The 18,552-nt window shown below is 40.8% G+C and overlaps 2 protein-coding genes across 2 annotated transcripts in view; one reads left to right on the top strand and one right to left on the bottom strand.

The window, feature by feature from the left end:
• LOC134505632 (protein HIRA) overlaps window positions 1-18,552 on the top strand; it is a 121,959-nt gene that overhangs the window by 41,182 nt on the left and 62,225 nt on the right. The window lies entirely within an intron of this gene.
• Window positions 5,241-18,272, bottom strand: CDC45 (cell division cycle 45). The gene is made up of 18 exons (XM_063315336.1): window positions 18,202-18,272; window positions 17,236-17,295; window positions 16,328-16,420; window positions 15,669-15,806; window positions 14,803-14,940; window positions 13,938-13,993; window positions 13,730-13,778; window positions 13,285-13,346; window positions 12,771-12,821; window positions 11,610-11,729; window positions 10,751-10,882; window positions 10,177-10,275; window positions 9,217-9,378; window positions 8,967-9,105; window positions 7,917-8,000; window positions 6,677-6,795; window positions 6,343-6,419; window positions 5,241-5,331 (listed from the first exon to the last, which is right to left on the bottom strand). The coding sequence occupies exons 1-18, from the start codon at window positions 18,250-18,252 to the stop codon at window positions 5,267-5,269; spliced, it is 1,695 nt and encodes a 564-aa protein (XP_063171406.1). The 5' UTR covers window positions 18,253-18,272; the 3' UTR covers window positions 5,241-5,266.

Genomic DNA, 18,552 nt, shown 5'->3' with positions numbered 1-18,552 from the left:
CTCAGCTAGGAAAACAAGCACTTTCCTACCTAAATGGACAGAGAATGCCACGTCCCGTCAAGAGTACCAAATCCTTGAGAAAAGACCACATCCTGCAAGCAAAAAATTGAGGGGATGCAACTGAAACTTTTCAATGAGCAAGTTCAGAAATGTTTCTTCTTAAGAGTTATCCCGGCAGAAACTTCCAATTGGTCTGCTCACAGTGCAAGATGAATGCAACCATTTTTCAGGAAATGCCTAGCTGCTTAGTGTCCGAAGAGATCTTCAGATATCTTGGTGACTAATCTAATGAATCAGAGCGGCAAATTTCTCTTTCACTTCATGCACTGGAAAGGACCCCCATAACCAGAGTTTACATAACATGCCAACCACGATTTAGCTGAACCATAATTTACTTAATTATCCTAGTTACCTAGGCTTGCATAATACAGTGACTAATTAAGTAACCGCACCAACCCAGGATCAACATTTTAAAAATCTTGGCTTGTTATTAATTATTCCAAGCTGGATGGAATAGCTATTGACTAGATTCACGCATCTACTTGTCATACTCTCCGATCACGATGTCTTCGGAACATCCTGATCGGACTCGCATCCATCTTCATTGAACCCGTGTCAACAGACCGAGAGTCGACAGAAACCCAGAAGGGAGGGGGTGTTGACCTGGAGTGCAAAGTGGGTTGTTTAGGCTAGGCGTTTATGGCCCATGGCCATCTGGCCGAGTACCATCCGGGCCATCTGTTGGCTGAGGGGGGAGTACATGCTTTGATGGGTAGAAGGGGGGGCGGAAGTAGAGAATATGGATTTTAAATTGTAGAACACGGGAAAGAAGCCATTTGCAACTTTGCTTTGTACCAGATGCTTCATTAAGCAGTTTAAAGGAGCCTAAGTCTCAGAACTGTCCTTGAGTGAACGCTTGAGCGTGTGGATCGTCACACCACGAAACCACAAAGTTTTAACTTAATCTGTTGTCTGAACCCAACCATTATGATCTATAAATGAAGATCTATGGCTTAGCATATTGTCTGAACCAGCGTTATCATTTATTCAGTAAAGGACGGTTATTATCTATTTTGGATATTCATGTCTAAAGCATTAAATGCTGTCAGAGAGGAAAAAAAACTGGGTTGGAAGAGAGAAAGAAAGAAAACTTTCATCTACTTTTGGCTTTCTTCTCACAGGTTTAATTCTAAACCTGCCATTGTCAGCATTCAACCCAATCCAACAAAATACCCCCAAGGGAATGTAGACCATAACAAAGTCCCACATCTTGTCGTTTCAAATGACTTCTTCTCCAAAAAACTTCTCTGAAACTTGGCAAGTTTTCTTAACACAGAGAAATGGGTGCTTTCAGAATTAAGGATCTTAATAAGGCAAACTCCTTGGACATTATTAAGCTCCTCAAATGCCAGATGAATGACAAGGCAGAAATTCCATGCTTCTGCGTAAACATATCTCCCACTGTCCACCTCAGACCCATCTAAAAAAAGCCTCTACATTCTTGATCATTAATCTTTGCCTCACTTCTTTCACTGTGCCAAATTACAAACAGTAATTTCGGAACCAAAATGCCTGCAAATGACTGGCTTTCAATTTGCAATCAAGGAAAAAGCTCCCCCACCCTGCCAAGTTCGTATTGTTCGTGTTGCACTTAACACTTCTTAATGTTTCCTGTTGGCAAAATGTATATTTCTAGAATGCCTGAAATTTTTATGTTTGCACTGGACTAGGAGGCTCCACCCTAGACGCCATGTTTCGCTTTGCTGCAAGGATGGCATTTTGAAAGACAGAACACAGCAGCCAAGGAAAAGAATTTTTTAATCTGATTGTCTGATGTGGTGTTTCTCAACCCTGGTGACTTTAAGATATGTGGACTTCAACTCCCAGAATTCCCCAGCCAGCATGGCTGGCTGGGGAATTCTGAAGTCCATGTATCTTAAAGTTGCCAAGGTTGAGAAACACTGGTTTAATGTAAGAGAATCAAACAATGCGTATTAGAATGGGCTGCACCCAAAGCAGCCAACACACTTCCAAAATATTTAACCCAGTCTTGTTCTCTGCATGCAGGTAGTCAGTACAAGTTTTAATGTCAATTTATTTGCAGAGTTTTGGGATGAGGATCATCTTAGGTATGGTGCCTCATGCCACAAATCCATATCTACCTCTTACTAGACTAATACCTGCAGTTTTAGTCTAGCTAATGGGGTGGGAGTGAACAAACCCAAATATCTCTTCAAGCATATATCCATCTTTTCCCAACATTAAGATTTTTTATAGCAGGGGTGGTCAACTTTTGGCCACCTAACCGTAGACAGCTGTGAACCCTTTTGTGAGCATCTTCTGCCTGCACTGTTATAATTCAGTTCCACTGTAAGCCTAAAACTTAATACAGATTTTAGAACAAAGAAAGAAAGAGTAAAAGAGACAATAGCTGATTCCCCTATTTGCATTATGCAGCCTCCTCTACTCTACTCTCCCTCCCAAAAGAAGTGTGACTTGTCCTTCCTTTATAGTCTTTAAAATTCCACACATACTACAGGGACCTGGTTATCCCTACAAAGGGAATTCCGCAGAACAGGACTAAGACCCCATAGTAAAAGGGTGATAATTCCTCTTGAAGGCTATGGAATTTCAGCTGGTAGGCCTTGCTGTCTATGAAGCAGCTGTAAACGCTGCAGTCATAATTAAAAGAAAGTCCAAGCCTGACTATTTAGCTTAGATAGAAGCCAGAAATCCTTTATATCAGATGGCCTACAGAGCATCTGATAAGAATGTCTAGACGTACTAAGGATAAATCTTTTATATACTACGAAGTATTCTTCTCTGGAGAAATTTAGAAATAAAAAGCAACAAGAACAGGGATCGAATCAGGGATTCGTTATAGCAATAATGCCTCCTGCAGGGATATTAGGTGTCTTTGTCTGCTACGAAATGAACGAGGAGCCAAGAAGTTATTGAAGCAGCATATTACAAGAAAATAAATAGAAACAAGTCATCGCATTAAGTCCAGTAAAGAAAAAGAGGAGGGGACAGTGTGGCAAGTTACCAGAAAGATTCATTCTAGTAATAAGTATGACCAGCGAAAGAAAGACCACAGAAACTTCATTTTTCTGATGGCTATATGGGCAATCCAAATAATTTTAAAGCAATGTTTAAGGGCAATCTAAACAAAACAGCCAAATAATTTTTCTCAATGTTTTTAATGAAAAATGCATGAATGAAATGATGGAACCGTCAGGTGAATGACTGAAGCTTCTGGGTTGCCGCGTCTATCGCAGTTTCCCCAGTATCCTCAGAAACGGTTAATTTAGCAGTGCAGAACCTCTGCTTTCTACCTTCCACTAGAGGGCTAGTTAACTTGATATCTTGCCAGTACACGGAGCAAGAACATAAAGATTTGGAGCCTACTCTGTTCAAAGCACGTGGCATGGGCATAAGATTATGGGTAAGATTTTTTTAAACAACAAAAAATTACCAACAGGCTCACGGTTTTTTAGGAACAGAAAGACGAGACCCAAGCCGTAATGCGTGGTTCGCTTGGTTTTGATTTTGTGCAACGCGTGAACCGAGCCACTGACTGAATGCATGCGTTGCACTAACCTACAACTGGTTTACTAATTATTTATTGAATAAACCTCAATAAGTAAGCCTGCGGAAGCACACCCACCAAATAAACGAGGCCACTCGGTGGGTGGGCTCGCACACCAGGCTAAACTAACTGGTAGCCTGGTTTTGACTTAAGAAGAGGGCTAAACTCAGTCAGTTGTAGCTTGCTCAACCAACTGAGTAAGCTAGAAAGAAGGTGGAGCTGGAGAGGGATGGTCAGGAGCACAGAAATTGTTCTTCAGAGAGAGGAGCTGTACTGGTTGCATTGAAGCCAATGGCTCTGTCCGAGGTCCTGAAATATCTGTGTTTGGCCATCCTTGCCTCTGAGATTCCTGAAAGGTAGTGCTGTTTCATTGTGATAAAGAGCTACAACACTCTGGTGGCATCTTAATGATCGACAGAAAGCATATGCAGTAGTCCTCACCTACCGACCACTTGTTCAGCCACTGCCCAAAGTTATGAAAGTGCTGAAAAAGGTGACTTACGATCAGTCCTCAAAGTTGTGGCTGTCGCAACGTCCCCATAGTAATGTGATCACGATTCACGCACTTGGCAACCAGCACATATTTATGATGGGCGCAGAGTCCCAGTCACGTGATCGCCGGTTGCGACCTTCACAGCTGGCTTCCGACAAGGCAAGCCAATGGGGAAGCTGGCAGGAAGTTGCAAGTGGCGGCCACGCGACGTTGCACTTAACGATTCGCTTAACAACTGCAGCCAGAACTGACATCGTAAGTCGGCATGATCACCTGACATTTCACTTAATGACCGCACCGCTTAGTAATGGAGTTGCCAGTCCCAACTGCAGCCAATACATGAGGACCACCTGTATAAAATACGAAGTGGCTGAGTTTGCATCTCACATTACACCAAACTAGTAGCTAGCTTAGAACTCAGCACGCGGTCCAAATCCAGCCACTGTTTCCGTCATCACTGTCTGTTTTTGCCTCAGGCCTAGCTAGATCCTTAAACGGCAAAAGAGGAAGTTAAAAGTAAAGAAATAACCCAATGCAGTTCATCAGACTGGATGCAGACTTGGTTTGCACATCACGAAAACTATGGCTTATTGAATATAACCCAAATGGCTGACTTCACACAGTAAATTTGGCTGAAAAACATGGCTTACAAGCTACAATAGTTCACAAGATGCTGAGCTATAGATAAATTTAAAAAAACAACAACAGATATGTGAACCTAGTTAGGTAATGAAATGATATTTAGTGCATTATCACGTTTCAGCAAATAACAATGCACGTAGAACCCACTCTGAAAGGAACATTTCCCCATGTAATATTTTTGATGTATAGATAATGGCACGATTAATGTTCATGTACTTTAGATAACAAAGGGATCCCATATCAATCAAGATATTTAAAAATTTATTTGATTACACTTTTCCAAGAACAAACTGGCACGGGTTACACTAAAACTCGTAGTTTTAAAACAGGGCTTCTATAAAATCTAGTCACGGTTTTGATAGACACAAGATATTTACATATTCATATATACAAAATAAAACACACAGATGGCAAGGCATCAGTTCCCTTCTACCAAGAGAAAACCTTTTCAAATACAGCCAATGACACAAGGTGATAAAAAATGGCAAGTGGTTCTCTTGCCCCATAGTGGGGCAAAACCAATATTCTTCAACAGCTTACCATTAGGATAAAAGAGCAATAAGTGCATCCAGAAATTTGCTTCTATCTTCCATTTTCAATTCAATTACTAAAGTAAAAAAGGAAATAAGCGTCAGAGGGATAATTCATCATCATCATGAGAGTGCACATTCTACACCAGACGTCAGACCTCTGACGTAATAATCAATAGCCTGGTATCGCTCTATATTCTTAAGAATCAATTCAGAATTTAACTAGCTTTTGCAAACTAGTTTATCGCCGTAAACATTAAGCTCGGCCCAAGACTCATTCAGAGATGCATTATTACTTGACTGCCTGCAGCTAAATCTATTAACGGTCCACACAGAAAAGAATGGCAGGCCACAGGTCTGTAGAATGTGATAGGAAGTTACTGTTTTATGCATGTAACTAATAAATTGATGGTCTTCTGGTCATCCAGTGATACGTATGCGTGTGTGAACAAGCCCTTAAGCCAGGGTTTTTCAACCAGGGTTCTGTGGCGCTCTAGGGTTCCACAGGAGGTCACCAGGGGTTCCCTGGGTGATCATGATTTATTTAAAAAAATATTTCAAATTCAGAACACTTCACATTAAAGAGGTAAGTTTCAATTTCTAGTTTAAGAACACTGTTAATGCATATAGACAGGCCTACACATGAAATGAATATAATAATTTTGTAACTTCTGGCCTATATTTGAGCCTGAATGGGCAGGGGTTCCCCGAGACCTGAAAAATATTTCAAGGGTTCCTCCAGGGTCAAAAGGTTGAGAAAGGCTGCCTTAAGTATTAATGCTTTCAGTACAAAAAGAAATCAAAATACGTGAACAGCTCTGGTGGGAGAGAAACTTGGATGTTATCTTTAAAAAGAAAAATAATTTGAAAAAAACACGGTTCGTCGACTCCCTGGAATGTCATGAGACATACGTCCTTAGCTAGTGATGTGTAGCGAAAGTCTCAGTGGCCAAACTATAGCTGATTTACAAATGCAGGGAGGCATTGTTTGTTCACCTCCAGTTTTACCATCATGTGCTTCGTGTACCATCATATAGGGAAAAATACATATGTGGACTATGCAGGAAAGCTGCAATGAATTTACTTACTAGACATGTCAAAATGGTTGTGTAACGTCCGAGAATTGGTGTTTTCTGCAGCTTTTTCAAACGCTCTCCCAAAAAAGCTAGAAAGAGGGAAACGCACATCTTTGTGAAATACTTGCAGCTACATGCCTCAAGTTTCTGATCTCGCTTGCCACTTATTACTGCTCTCCATGCCATATCCCATAATATGCCAAGGGTTCCACCCAGTCCCCGAAACAGTTGCTTTTAACAAGTCCTGAGTTGGCCTATTTTCAGTGTTGAAGAATCTCAGATCAAAGAGACCCTCCTGTAAGTTAAGAGAATCTCATCTAATGGAATCAGCAGACAGACCCCTTACTTCTTTTTGTCAGAGTTTTCGGTGTGTGGCGGAGTCCCAACCATGATCACCGTCCCTTGCTCGAGATTCATGGGTGCTGCCATAACCATGGGCAGCAGTTTGCAGCGCTTGTTTCTTGTCTAGAAATCAGAAAGGGATCTTGATTAGACAAGGCTCAAAGGCAGAAGCCTAAGACTGATGTCCTGGGTTTGGGGTGTTGTTGCTTTTTTGTTTTTGAAGTAGAGACGAAGAACTAATTTGAGGATTAAAGTTATCTGAAACAGACTGCAGATAAAACCAAATGCTGGAGAAAGTTTTGACTTGTAGGCGTCCTTAACCAGACAGACTTTGTTTCTACTGACTGTCCTCACTTGTTGCACTGCCAAGTTTCAGATTTTTATCTCACCTGCTTTTAGAAAGGAGACCTACATACCTCGCAACAATAAAAATAGTTCAATACAAGATTAACATACTTTTAAGATACCACCCAGAGGGCTTATCCAAATAACGGTAGCACCAGTTTACAGCACCAGGATAGATGTATATATACATTCAAGTATGCTAAGTGGCATTTGTTACAGCCATGACGACAACAGAATAACATGTACATACGTTATCATTGCACAAATGGGGCAATTATGTACAGAAGCCATGACATTCGATTGATGTTATTTGCGTGCTGTGACATTATCACATGTCATCATTCCCTTCCCCCCATAGACACTTCTAAACATGCTTTGCTACTTTTTCTTGCAGGATACTATTTTAGATTTGCAACGCTTCTTCACGTTTTCAGGGAATCCGATGCTATCTAACATTGTAATATTTAGAAATAAAGCTGTCCTGCGTTTTTCATCTTACTCCGTTGCTTTTCATGCTCATTTTAAAGAGCCGAATAAGTTAATATAGGGCCAGACTAGGTGGAATGTTAAAACCAGTCCTCACAGTTAATTTGCATATTTTCTTCCAAAAAAATGGCATTAGTGTGGTGGGATGGATTACAGAAATAACATCAGATAGGAAGCATGTGATTTTTAGTTTTTCTCCCAATCCTCATGCAATCTCAAGGAAACTTCCTCTTTTGAAAACGTGTGTGTGTTAAGAAAAGCAGTCATGCTATTTTTAAAGCAAACGTTGTGGTGTGTGAGTCGTACCTAGTTTGGGCATTATTCCGGATATTTTTGTTTAATATAGCTTAAGCGTCACGCTTCAAAATAAAGCTCCTAATAGCAGATACACTGTAAATCAATTGCTTACTTACAGAGCAAACAAAGGATCTGAGCAAGCACTTGGTGAGCAGGCATGATGATATTGGCCTGGAGAACAATTTCACATCTGGGGTACCCTGAAAAAGAAATACTCATATCTAAGTAAAATAAAAACATAGAGCAACCACTCCTAAGTATATGTCAGAGCCGAAAGACATCTTAACAATATAAACAACAGTCTCTCTCCCCTTGCCCTCCAAATACACTCTGGTCAGTGTGCAGACTGCTGTTAAGAAAAATAGAGTCCCAGTCAGTGTTTCTCAACCTTGGCAACTTTAAGATGCGTGGACTTCAACTCCCAGAATTCCCCAGCCAGCATGGCTGGCTGGGGAATTCTGGGCGTCGAAGTCCACACATCTTCAAGCTGCCACAGTTGAGAAACACTGGTCCCAGTGAACAGCTGTGGAAGCTCAGACCGACTCCTAGACTCCAGCTACAACGTTAGTGTTACCCTCATACAGACAGAAATCCTAGAGTTTAAAAAACAAACAAACAACTTCTTCGCAAAAACAAGAAAACAGTGCTTTCTTCCAAGTTCTCCAAATCAGTCAAAATGAACAAAGCATTGGGTGTCGAAGACGAGATCTCTTTGCCCCTGTTCATTTCTTTCAACAGCTTCTCTATTCTCTGTTCTACATTTGGCCCGCAGAAAGCGGCTGTTTACTGCAGAAGTATATGTTAAAGGGGGAAAATATGTAGCTTGCTTTATTTATTTATTTATACATACTTCAAATCTAGTCACCGCCCATCTCACTCAGAGAGTGACTCTGGGCGGTTAAAGAAACACCAAAGCAGGTTTTAAAAAACGATCCTTCAACGATCTAAGTGGGAAAAAAAAGCTTGCAATTGTGTTGCATCTTCGCCCAACCCAGTGTGTCCTCTGACCCCCAAAAACGTCACCGTATGGCTCCAGTGATAAAAAGGTTGAGCCTATGTGGCGCTAAGCTAAACCGTTCAGACGTCAAAACTCCGGCTTTGATTTGGCACGTCTGATCGCAGGTTCTGGAGTATAGAATGGAAAGGAGAAATGAGTGAATTTTCACCTCCATGAGGTAGCAGTACAGGAACGGTCCCTGATTGATTACAAGATTGGTGCAGATGCAGCTGGCCACGGTCTGCTGGATGGCACAGAGCTGCTTTTTGGCCAGCTCCAGCCCTTGAAGCAACTGGTCCAGATTACTCCTGGAAGAAGAAGCAAAATAAAGAAGCTGCTTTTACGTGGACGGCTGCCCCACAGCAACTTTTCCTAACTTGACTTCACATATGCTAGGATTACAAGGGAGAAAAATGTACCTGGAAAGGCTATCCAAAGCCTTGATGAAAGTATCAGTTCTGCTCTCATCCCTTTCCACGTTCTCCATTAAAGCCGCAGTGGCGTATACAACATCGCTGGCCAAAAACTTATTTTTAAAACCAAAATGGACGCTGAAAGTTTGTACTCTTAGATCCTTCATTCTGAAAAAAACAGGAAAGGGAGTCCGTGGAGATGTTAAAACAATTTAAAAAAAGTTCTACTATTGTAGCATCATCACCATCAAAATCCACTGTGCCGTAATAGCTGAAACCGCTACAAATTTAATAGCGCAGTCCTATTTATTATTTATTTTATATCCCGCCTTTCATACCGACTCAGAAGTATCTTCCCATAGAACTAACTTTCAGCTGAGCACAGGATTGGAGCATCAAAGCCTCACATGTTTGATAAACTGGTTAGATGTTAAAAATAAAAACCATCGCTCTGAACTTTGTATACAATTTTCTGTACATATTATGGTTTATATTTACAAATTTAGTATTCCGGTCATTCTTTCTGCAGCATTAGGGTTCTCTGATGATCAACTGCCAAAGGTGTCCTTTGACTGCAGTACAATATATCATAACCCTTTCCTTATTCCTTAAAGATTTCTTCTTTCGATTCAGTAATTACTAAAACAAACCTGTAAGTCCACTCTTTGCTCTTCTCATATTATAGACAGGCTACAATGAATTCCTTAGGAAAAAAGGGGCAGGATATGACTGTTAACAGCAACAAAAAACCTTTGATATAATAGACAGCAAAATCACGTGCTACAGAATTAACATGGCAATATGGCTGTAGGTAGAACTGTTCAGTGGCTGGGAATTTAGGAAAAATATACAGTTATATTTCAAGAGTGCTGTTTTTCACTGGGGGCCCCCTTAGGTCATCACACCCCAGCAATGAGAAAGTCAGTTCAGAATTCTGCACAATTTTAAAGAAAAAAACTGTCCTACCCAAACTTATTTGCAGATTCTTCAATCATCTCCCGAAGATTCTCTTTCAAGGACATGTCCATGGAGTGAAATTTCTGTTTGACTTGCTTTAAAGGCAGCCTTTAAAACAAAACAAGGAATTAAGTACGTGGGGAATGCTAGCAGGAACACTTTCCAAAAGAAGATTCATCTGCTGGCCTCTGTGTGCTTATCCTCTAAGTAGCTCTAGTTTCTGATAATGATGCCTTTCTTGAATATTGGAAACTCAGGTTCAGATCGCGGTCTTAGTATTCTCTACTGGCCAAGGGTAGGAGTTCTCCAGGATTTCAGATGTTTTCTTTCTTGCCCTCCCCAGAAATGCTGGGTTTGAACCTGGAAACGTCTATGTGCAGAGGTTGTAAAAGAACAAATGCTCCAGATATCCAGGTGACAGCAAGCTGACTTTGCTTGGCAACTTGCTCTTATTTTATTACAGACCATGCTACCCACGTTCTTAATTTCTTCAACACTACCTTCCATCACCATCTAAAGATCTCCTAACCATTACGCTTCGGGATTTTTCCTTTTAAACACCTAAGTCTCCTGATTAACTCACCCCATATCAGCCAGGAATTCCTGCAGTCTCTTCTGGCCTTGAACAGACCAAAGCTTGAAGCTGGCAGATGTGTAACAAGTATTGCAGAGGCTTTCAAACAGAGACCAGTGCTGATAAAGTGCAAGGCACAAGCTAAGGCCATCCAGAATTAGGAAAAATAGGTGTAAATAATTACGATTGGGATTGCAATGCTTATTTCCCCTCTTCTATCATTTCCTTCTCCAGAAATAACTCTGATCAGGTTGTCTTTTGCAAATTACCCTCCAAGGTTTATTTAATACTCCTAGAAAACATTGACAGCCTGTTAATGGATTTTTCCATTATTTGAGCCTCATGAACAAACCTTAGAGTTTTCCCAACATTTCTGATGTGGGAACTAAAGCAGAAATGCACAGGGTTATTCAAGGCCTTTCAGAAGGCATGGGGCTGATATTTGGAACATTTTCCCCACCCCTCTTTAAAATATTCAGAACCACATTCGTTCTTGCTCATAATCTGTTGCTGTATGATCAAGTGACGAACTGAAGTATGCTTTTCCCCTATCCCATTCTTTGTGAATGCAGAGGTGAGATCTTGGTTTCTTAAGCCACAATTAGCAGTGATATTGGAATCAGAGACTCTCAGTTAAATACTGCTGAAAAACTAGGACCAGATTTGGAAACCTGGAATGACAAAGAAGGTGGACAGGGAGACAGAAGACACAAGATCACACACTCAAAAGTTGCAAGGATTGGGGGTAGGAGAAGTGGCCCCATTACGACTGATCTGAGCCAATGATTCCACAGGGAAAATTCAGTTTGTGTCAAGTTGTAACTGAAATCCTGAATAACTGTGCTTCCATCATCCTTTAGAAGGATACTCATATTCGAAGGCTATTCTCATGCAGTCGATAGAAAGGGAGTTATCTTCATCCCCATTGCGATGATTATGCCGAGTGACATGACGCTGGAGAGTCCCAATGTCTGTTACGTATTTCATTCTTCCGATAAAGGAAAAAAAAAAAGACAAAATATTATTGATTGATGATAGCAGTAGCTCCCCCACCCCTTTTTTTACACTGATGTTCAGAAAATGAAAATGTTTTCTGGGATAAAGTTAGGAATGAGTTAATTTTGGAAAGGTTTAGTGATACTGAATGAATTATTGGGTCAAGCACATGCATAATTTTTCTTTAATTCTTCAGATAGTCCTCACTTAACAACCATTCATTTAGTGATGGTTTAGACTTAAGACAGTGCTGGAAAAAACTTATGACTGGTCCTCACACTTATGACTGCCACAGCATCCCCATGGTCACATGATCACGATTTGGGCACTTGGCAACCGGTTCACATTTATGACCTTCACAGTGTCCCAGGGTCATGTGATTGCCATTTTCAATCTTCCTGGCCAGATTCTGGCAAGCAAAATCAATGGGGAATTACGTGATTTGCTTAAGGACCATGTGATTTGCTTAATGGCCACCACAAAAAGGTTGTAAAATTGGGTCAGATTCATTTAATGACCACCTCACTTAGCAACCAAAATTCCAGTCCCAATTGCGGTTGTTAAGCAAGGACTATCTGTATCTGCATTTGTCCTCTGATTTATTAAGTGGCTCCAGGGTCATAGACCTCAGGGATCTATAAAACAGTGATACATCTTGCAAGACTGAGGCCTTCTCACACTGCTTCAGGAGAGATAAAATGTGTGCGTGGGGGGGAAACTACCAGCAATGCTTTGTTAACAACACGGATACTGTTTTGGGCATCCTAAAGAAATGACTGTCCTGTCTCCCTACATGTAGCATCTTAGCAATCCTTATATGTGCTCCATGTAACAGAGATTCTGCAATCATACTTAGTTTACTGTAAGCAAGCACACAAGCACAGTTTAGGAGGTGGATCTCTACATCCTTAATTCATTATAATTAAGGAAATTAAAGAGTTCACTTCTTATATTCATTATTTTAAATACCATGTAACCTTCTGGGAGGTCTGAGGAGCCAATGATTTAAAGGAGGCATCAGCTGTTCACTTACTGAGTGATTTTGTCTTGGATCCACTGATCTGTTAGTCCAACAACAGCCCACCTTAAAAAAGAAAAAGAATTGCACCTATTCTTTCTTCCTGTATAGTGACAGAATACTATGCAGGGATTTCTGAAGAAGTCTGACTATTTCAAATGGTAAGCTACATGGCACCTAAGTCATATCCACAAGACAACTGCCTCCCTTGTCCAGTTGAGCATATGAAGTTACTTTATACAAGAGGCTACACAGAACGCTTCATTCCAACTAGAAAAATCTCTCCCACTTTTTTTTCCCATTTGTGTTCTCTGAAAATTCTAAGGATGGAACCTGAAACTTTCTATACTGTATACAAAGTATCTGAATGAGTAATATGAACTACCATAATCAGAACTATTTATTGTGCCTGTGCAGGGATCTTTATAACTCCATTATTGTTTTTCTTCTTTAAAACAAATACATTTTCAGAAAGGGGGAGAGGACCTTTGAAATTCAAATTAGCAATGTCACAAACAAGGCTACCTACCATAGCATGTCGTTCAAGTCTTTGGACATTATCCATGCTAAATCAAACATCATCATGGCAGACTACAAGAGGAAAATTATGAAGTAATCAGGGTAAACAGAAACTGTTTGGAACCTTCAGGAAAGCAAACCTTTTCAGGGACACATTCCATAGCCAAAAAAGTAAACTCTGCACTGTGCATCACCCCAGGCTCACCGTTTTTCTATTGCACATAATAATAGGACCTGAACCAACAGGTTAAAAATTTAACTAAACAGTTGGAAATGTTTTGCACCATAAGAACTATGCAAAAGCCAGGCCAATTTCCTTAGAAGATAGTATGGAACCTTTAAGTTTGCTTTATAGAAATTAAGACATCCAACATTAAGCTTTTTAACCATGCAATAAACCGTTCACTTAAAAAACAACAACGAATCATTCTGTGAAGATGAGATTTAATACATACTGATGTCCCATGATATTCGTATTGTTCATAGTCAAAAAGAATTTCTTGCCTAAATAACAGGAAAAATAAATTCAGCCACTGCTTTCGCACTATGATCATAAATAGAAATTACCGCCCAGAGTCCCTCCCTTGGGGGAGATGGGCAGCAAAAAAATTTGAATAAATAAATAATAAGATATCTAGTAAGCAGGTAGCTTGGGACACATACCTGCGGGCCTCCCACTCTCTTCTTTCACGTCTTTTCATTGTTCTTTCCACCAATTCCTATATAGAGATTAGGATAAACAATCACATTCCTGTGCTCAAATAGACAAGATTATAAAGTAAACTTGAGAATAGGATGTCCCTTGTTTTAACCTACCCTCCATCAATGAATCCCATTTAGGTCCAAATTTTGTATTAAAACATGACCTAATTTCAGTGCGTTTATTAATATAACTTTATCAACAGGTGGTCCAGCACAAAACTGAGTGGGATATACTAGACTGAACTGAAAAGAGATGGCAAGGCAGAAGCTGGAAACATTCAAGTATGTGTAAGAAACAGACAAAAGTCCCCAGTACTCTGGAAGTAGCATAATGTTAAAACAAAAACAAAAAACTGGAATTTATTATTTGCTGGAATTTTTGATACAACCAAAATGCTAATCTCTCTAACATTTTGAAAAGTTGCTAGACTGGAATACTTTCAAATAGTTATAGGCGTCATTAGCTGCTGCCTTAGTTTAGATCAATTCCTAGGCAAAATACTTTAAAAATAAATATTACCAATTCAATCTCACAGCTGACAACAATGTAACATTTAATGTTAAAACCACGTTAACTTAGAAAAACACATTCCTTAAAAGGGAAGGATTATGACGTGATAGTTTCAAATGATACAATATAGCCACAAGACCAAAACAAAAGAACAAATATTTTCAAAAATCACCTTTCACTCCCTGAAACAGACTTATATTCTTCCCTGATGCATCTTCTTTTACTTAGCATGGTCACTATTGAACTACCTTAATCCAGTTACAAATATGAGTTTCCTTTAAAACCCCATTTTATTTTAACTTGTTCAAACCTAACCTCTTCAACTCGTCTACGTTTTCCTGAAGGCTCTGATCCGTCACTTTCATTCCCAGAATCTTCCTCTTCCTCCTCCCTGAAAATGTCATCGTAGGCAGGAATTTCGAGGTCATCATCTTGCTTGACCAAGAGTTTGATCTAGTAAAATTTAAATGAAATAATTTTAAACCCAGTAATGACCTTCCTGAAAGACCAAAAAGTGAAGCAGATAGAATTTCTTGTATGGATCATGGAAAATTTTATACTACGTAGTACAATATTTTACACTATACTAAATTTGAAATTTATACTACAAAGTTTCACCCCCACCTTCCCCCCAGCTGGATGACTGTCATATACATTGGCAAATAGATAATTGATTTCGGATAGAAACAATGCCTTGGATGGAGCCGAGAGATTATGAAGGTAACAAAACACTGAATCATATAGAACTGCAGAAGATTAACCACAAAATAGGTGCTGATAAAGCCCCTCTGCTGTATGTCATTGTTGTTCCTTCAACTTTATTAAAAGAACGTTTGAGTACAATAACGAAAAACATCTCCAAAACAGACAGGAGACAGTATTGAGCCTAAACAAAACGTAAACCACATCTGTTGAAGACTGGCTTGGAATTCCTAACACAGGACAGCTGAACAGAACACAAAGGGAGGTAATTCCTGTATCTTTCCAGTAATTCATACAGTAAACAGTGAGTGTCCCCAACCCAGGCAATATCACTCTGCTCAGATGAGTTAGACACATAGCAGAACTCAGGGATTCCCACAATCATGTAGAATGACCTGATATTGTAAGAGCAAACCCCAGGGAACTGGGCCTCATCTATCATGACAATATTTTATATTTTCTCAGACAGGAGAACTTACTTGTGTCTCATTATAAATGTTCACTACATTGATAGGTCTATGGGTATCACAAAGAAAGAAAACGGTATCATCTTCAGGTTGAAGAATATCCAGCAGGTCAATGTTAGCACCACAGTTTACGAGAACAAAATACTGGAACTGTAAATAAAAGCAACTCGATTATGGAAATGGACTTAATGTGCATGAAAGGGCATTTAAGGTCCCGAGTAGCTAAAGTCTTGGCACCATACCTGCCCCCCCCATATGAAATAATTATTCTAGTATCAACAATCCTGTGAGATAAGCTGGAATTTCCAAGTCACTGTAGACAACAATTAAGTTAGACAAACCAAAGATTTACATAGCCATACGGCCTTACCACCAAGTTCAACACATGCCTGTTCCGACAGAAAACCTGGCTTTATTATTGCACTCTTATTTATTTTTTATGCATCAAATTTATATGGCTGCCCATCTCGCAAAAGTGATTCTAGGCAGTGTACAATAAAAATATAAAACAGTTAATTACCCGTCAGGAAAAAAAATTAAAATTGCAATTAAAAACAAATCTTATATAAGTTATTTGGGAGTAAGCTCCATTTAGCAAAATAGGATTTCCTAACCAAACATGCAATTCCGCAAGATAAAGCGACTGTATTCCATCCCCTTCATTTCTTTACCTGATCTTTATGTTCAAGAAATGCAGTTTCCAGTTCTTGCCATCCAGATATTGGGACTAATGTATATTGCACATGATCACACTGAAATAAAGCCTGAAGAAAAATGAAACTAGGTTTTAGACCTACACTTAGCTGAGCACAGCAGCAGCAGCCAAGCAAGTTTTTTGAGCATCTGTATATTTATCACATACAATTATACAAAATTAAAGACAAGCTACAACTGTAAAGCTTTGTTAATTACTCATGTTGTTTAACAATCTGTTAATTTTTGTATCAATGCCTTTTTATTACAATTAAGATAACAAATGATCTACAGGCTGGCAGGAAGTCAGCATTTTAACTAAATCATGGAAGGGTGATTTTCTTTTCCCTTTCTATAAAGTTGTTGTTCCAGACACAGTTTTACATACCTATACACTATTTCATTCATTATTACAAAGACCATCCTGAGAGCACTTTCTGTAGGAATGAACTGGGACATATTTGGAGGTAATTGCAAATGAGAATCATGAAGAGTTTTTTTTTTTTTTTTAAGACAACAAGACTGACCCCTTCAATCACCTCACCCATGGGCCATTGCCACTAATTGCGTTGCAGGAAGGATACTAGATAAGATACGAGATCTTATCGCTGCTTGGATTTTATATTTATTCATTCTCTATTTATATTGGTCATTTGTACTGTAATGTATGTGTTTTATGGTTTTAACTGTCAATTTTATTGTAAACCGCCCAGAGTCCCCCAAGGGGAAGATGGGTGGAGATAGAAATTTGAAAAATAAATAAATACTAAAAGTGTATTCGTTTGTTTGGAAACCATATTCAGTGTACGTCTATTTACAGTCGTTTTGCCCCATTGCACATCATTTTGCCCCTTGCACATTTAAAGAACTCGAAGGGAAGACTTACCTGGAGGATTTTACAAGCGCATAATGCGTCTATATCAGAAGCCACCAGCAGCAGCACCCGCTATAAGAAATTATATATTTTAGTTAGTATCTAAACTAGTGTCTTGTTTATTTCCCTTTCATAGTGAGGAGCAGCAGATCCCACACTATTATCCTTTAATCCATCTCTGATGTAGTTAACTTATGCTTTACAGCCTCAATTTCAAAGGGTGACTCTTGCTTCCACAAAGCCAGTTCTGAAAACTTTTCTCTGGTTTCAGAGTTTTGCCCCATCCCATGGGATCTCATTCGCCCCTCTCTGACCCCAAGACAAGAGGGATCATAGTGCCCATACTCCCCAGCCACCCATCCCTAAAACCCTGAGAGGGAAACCCGCAGCCCCCCCCCCCAGCAGTGGAGGCCTGTACAACCGCCCCGGCAGGTCAGCCCATCAATGCAAAGCTTTCCAATGCTGGATTACAATACCCATCCTCCCCAGCCACCAGTAGTTTCCCCCCCCCAACAGACCCCCAGACTGTGTCCAAGCCCATCTGCATCGTCCCAGCAGTGCAGGCCCACACAACAACCCCACACAGAGCTGGATTACAACACCCATCCTCCCCAGCCACACATCTAGCTTCCTTCCCCCACACCCAAACAGTGGAAGAGAAGAGAAACCCCCAGAATCTGTCCACGGCCAGCTCCACACCCGTCCCAGCAGTGTAGGGCTGCACAACAGCCAGATCAGGTAGGCCCGTTGCTGCAAAGCTTTGCAACGCTGTGGATCACAACCCCCATCCTCCTCAGGCACCGCTCTGGCGTCGTCCCCGCCCTCCTCCGAGCACTGAGAGGGGAAGTCCTCCGACGCTGCCCAGGCCCATCTCCACCGCCCGGCAGAGTAGGCCTGCACAACAGCCCGGTGAGGTGGGCCCGTGGGCGCCAACTTTCGCGACAGCCCCGCCAGGAAAAAGCGCTCCCGCCCTCTCACCTGGCTCACGACCACCTCGTAAAACTCCTTCCGAAAGTCCGTCAGGAACATGACCGGCCAGCGAGACAGCCCCGAGCAGGAAAGCGACGATGGCGACGAAACGCGACTTCAGGCAAGAAGCAGCAGCTGCTTAAAGGAAGGCGCCAAAGCAGCGCCTTTCCCCATTGGCCGCGGCGATCAGGAGGTTGACCAATCGGAGCCCGAAGATATCGCTCTGACGGTCATTCGGGGCGGGTCCCGCCCCCTTCAGTCCCGCCCCCTTCAGTCCCGCCCACTTCTTCCCCTCTCCTAGCAAAGGGCAGAGAGAGTGGAGGGGCTACAGTCTTTACAGTTCCAGCAGAAGACTTCCGG

Source organism: Candoia aspera, chromosome 15 (genome assembly GCF_035149785.1).
Source record: "Candoia aspera isolate rCanAsp1 chromosome 15, rCanAsp1.hap2, whole genome shotgun sequence".
Lineage (NCBI taxonomy): Eukaryota > Metazoa > Chordata > Lepidosauria > Squamata > Boidae > Candoia > Candoia aspera.
The sequence above is the reverse complement of the archived record's forward strand: the minus strand, read 5'-3'. Positions and strand labels throughout refer to the sequence as shown.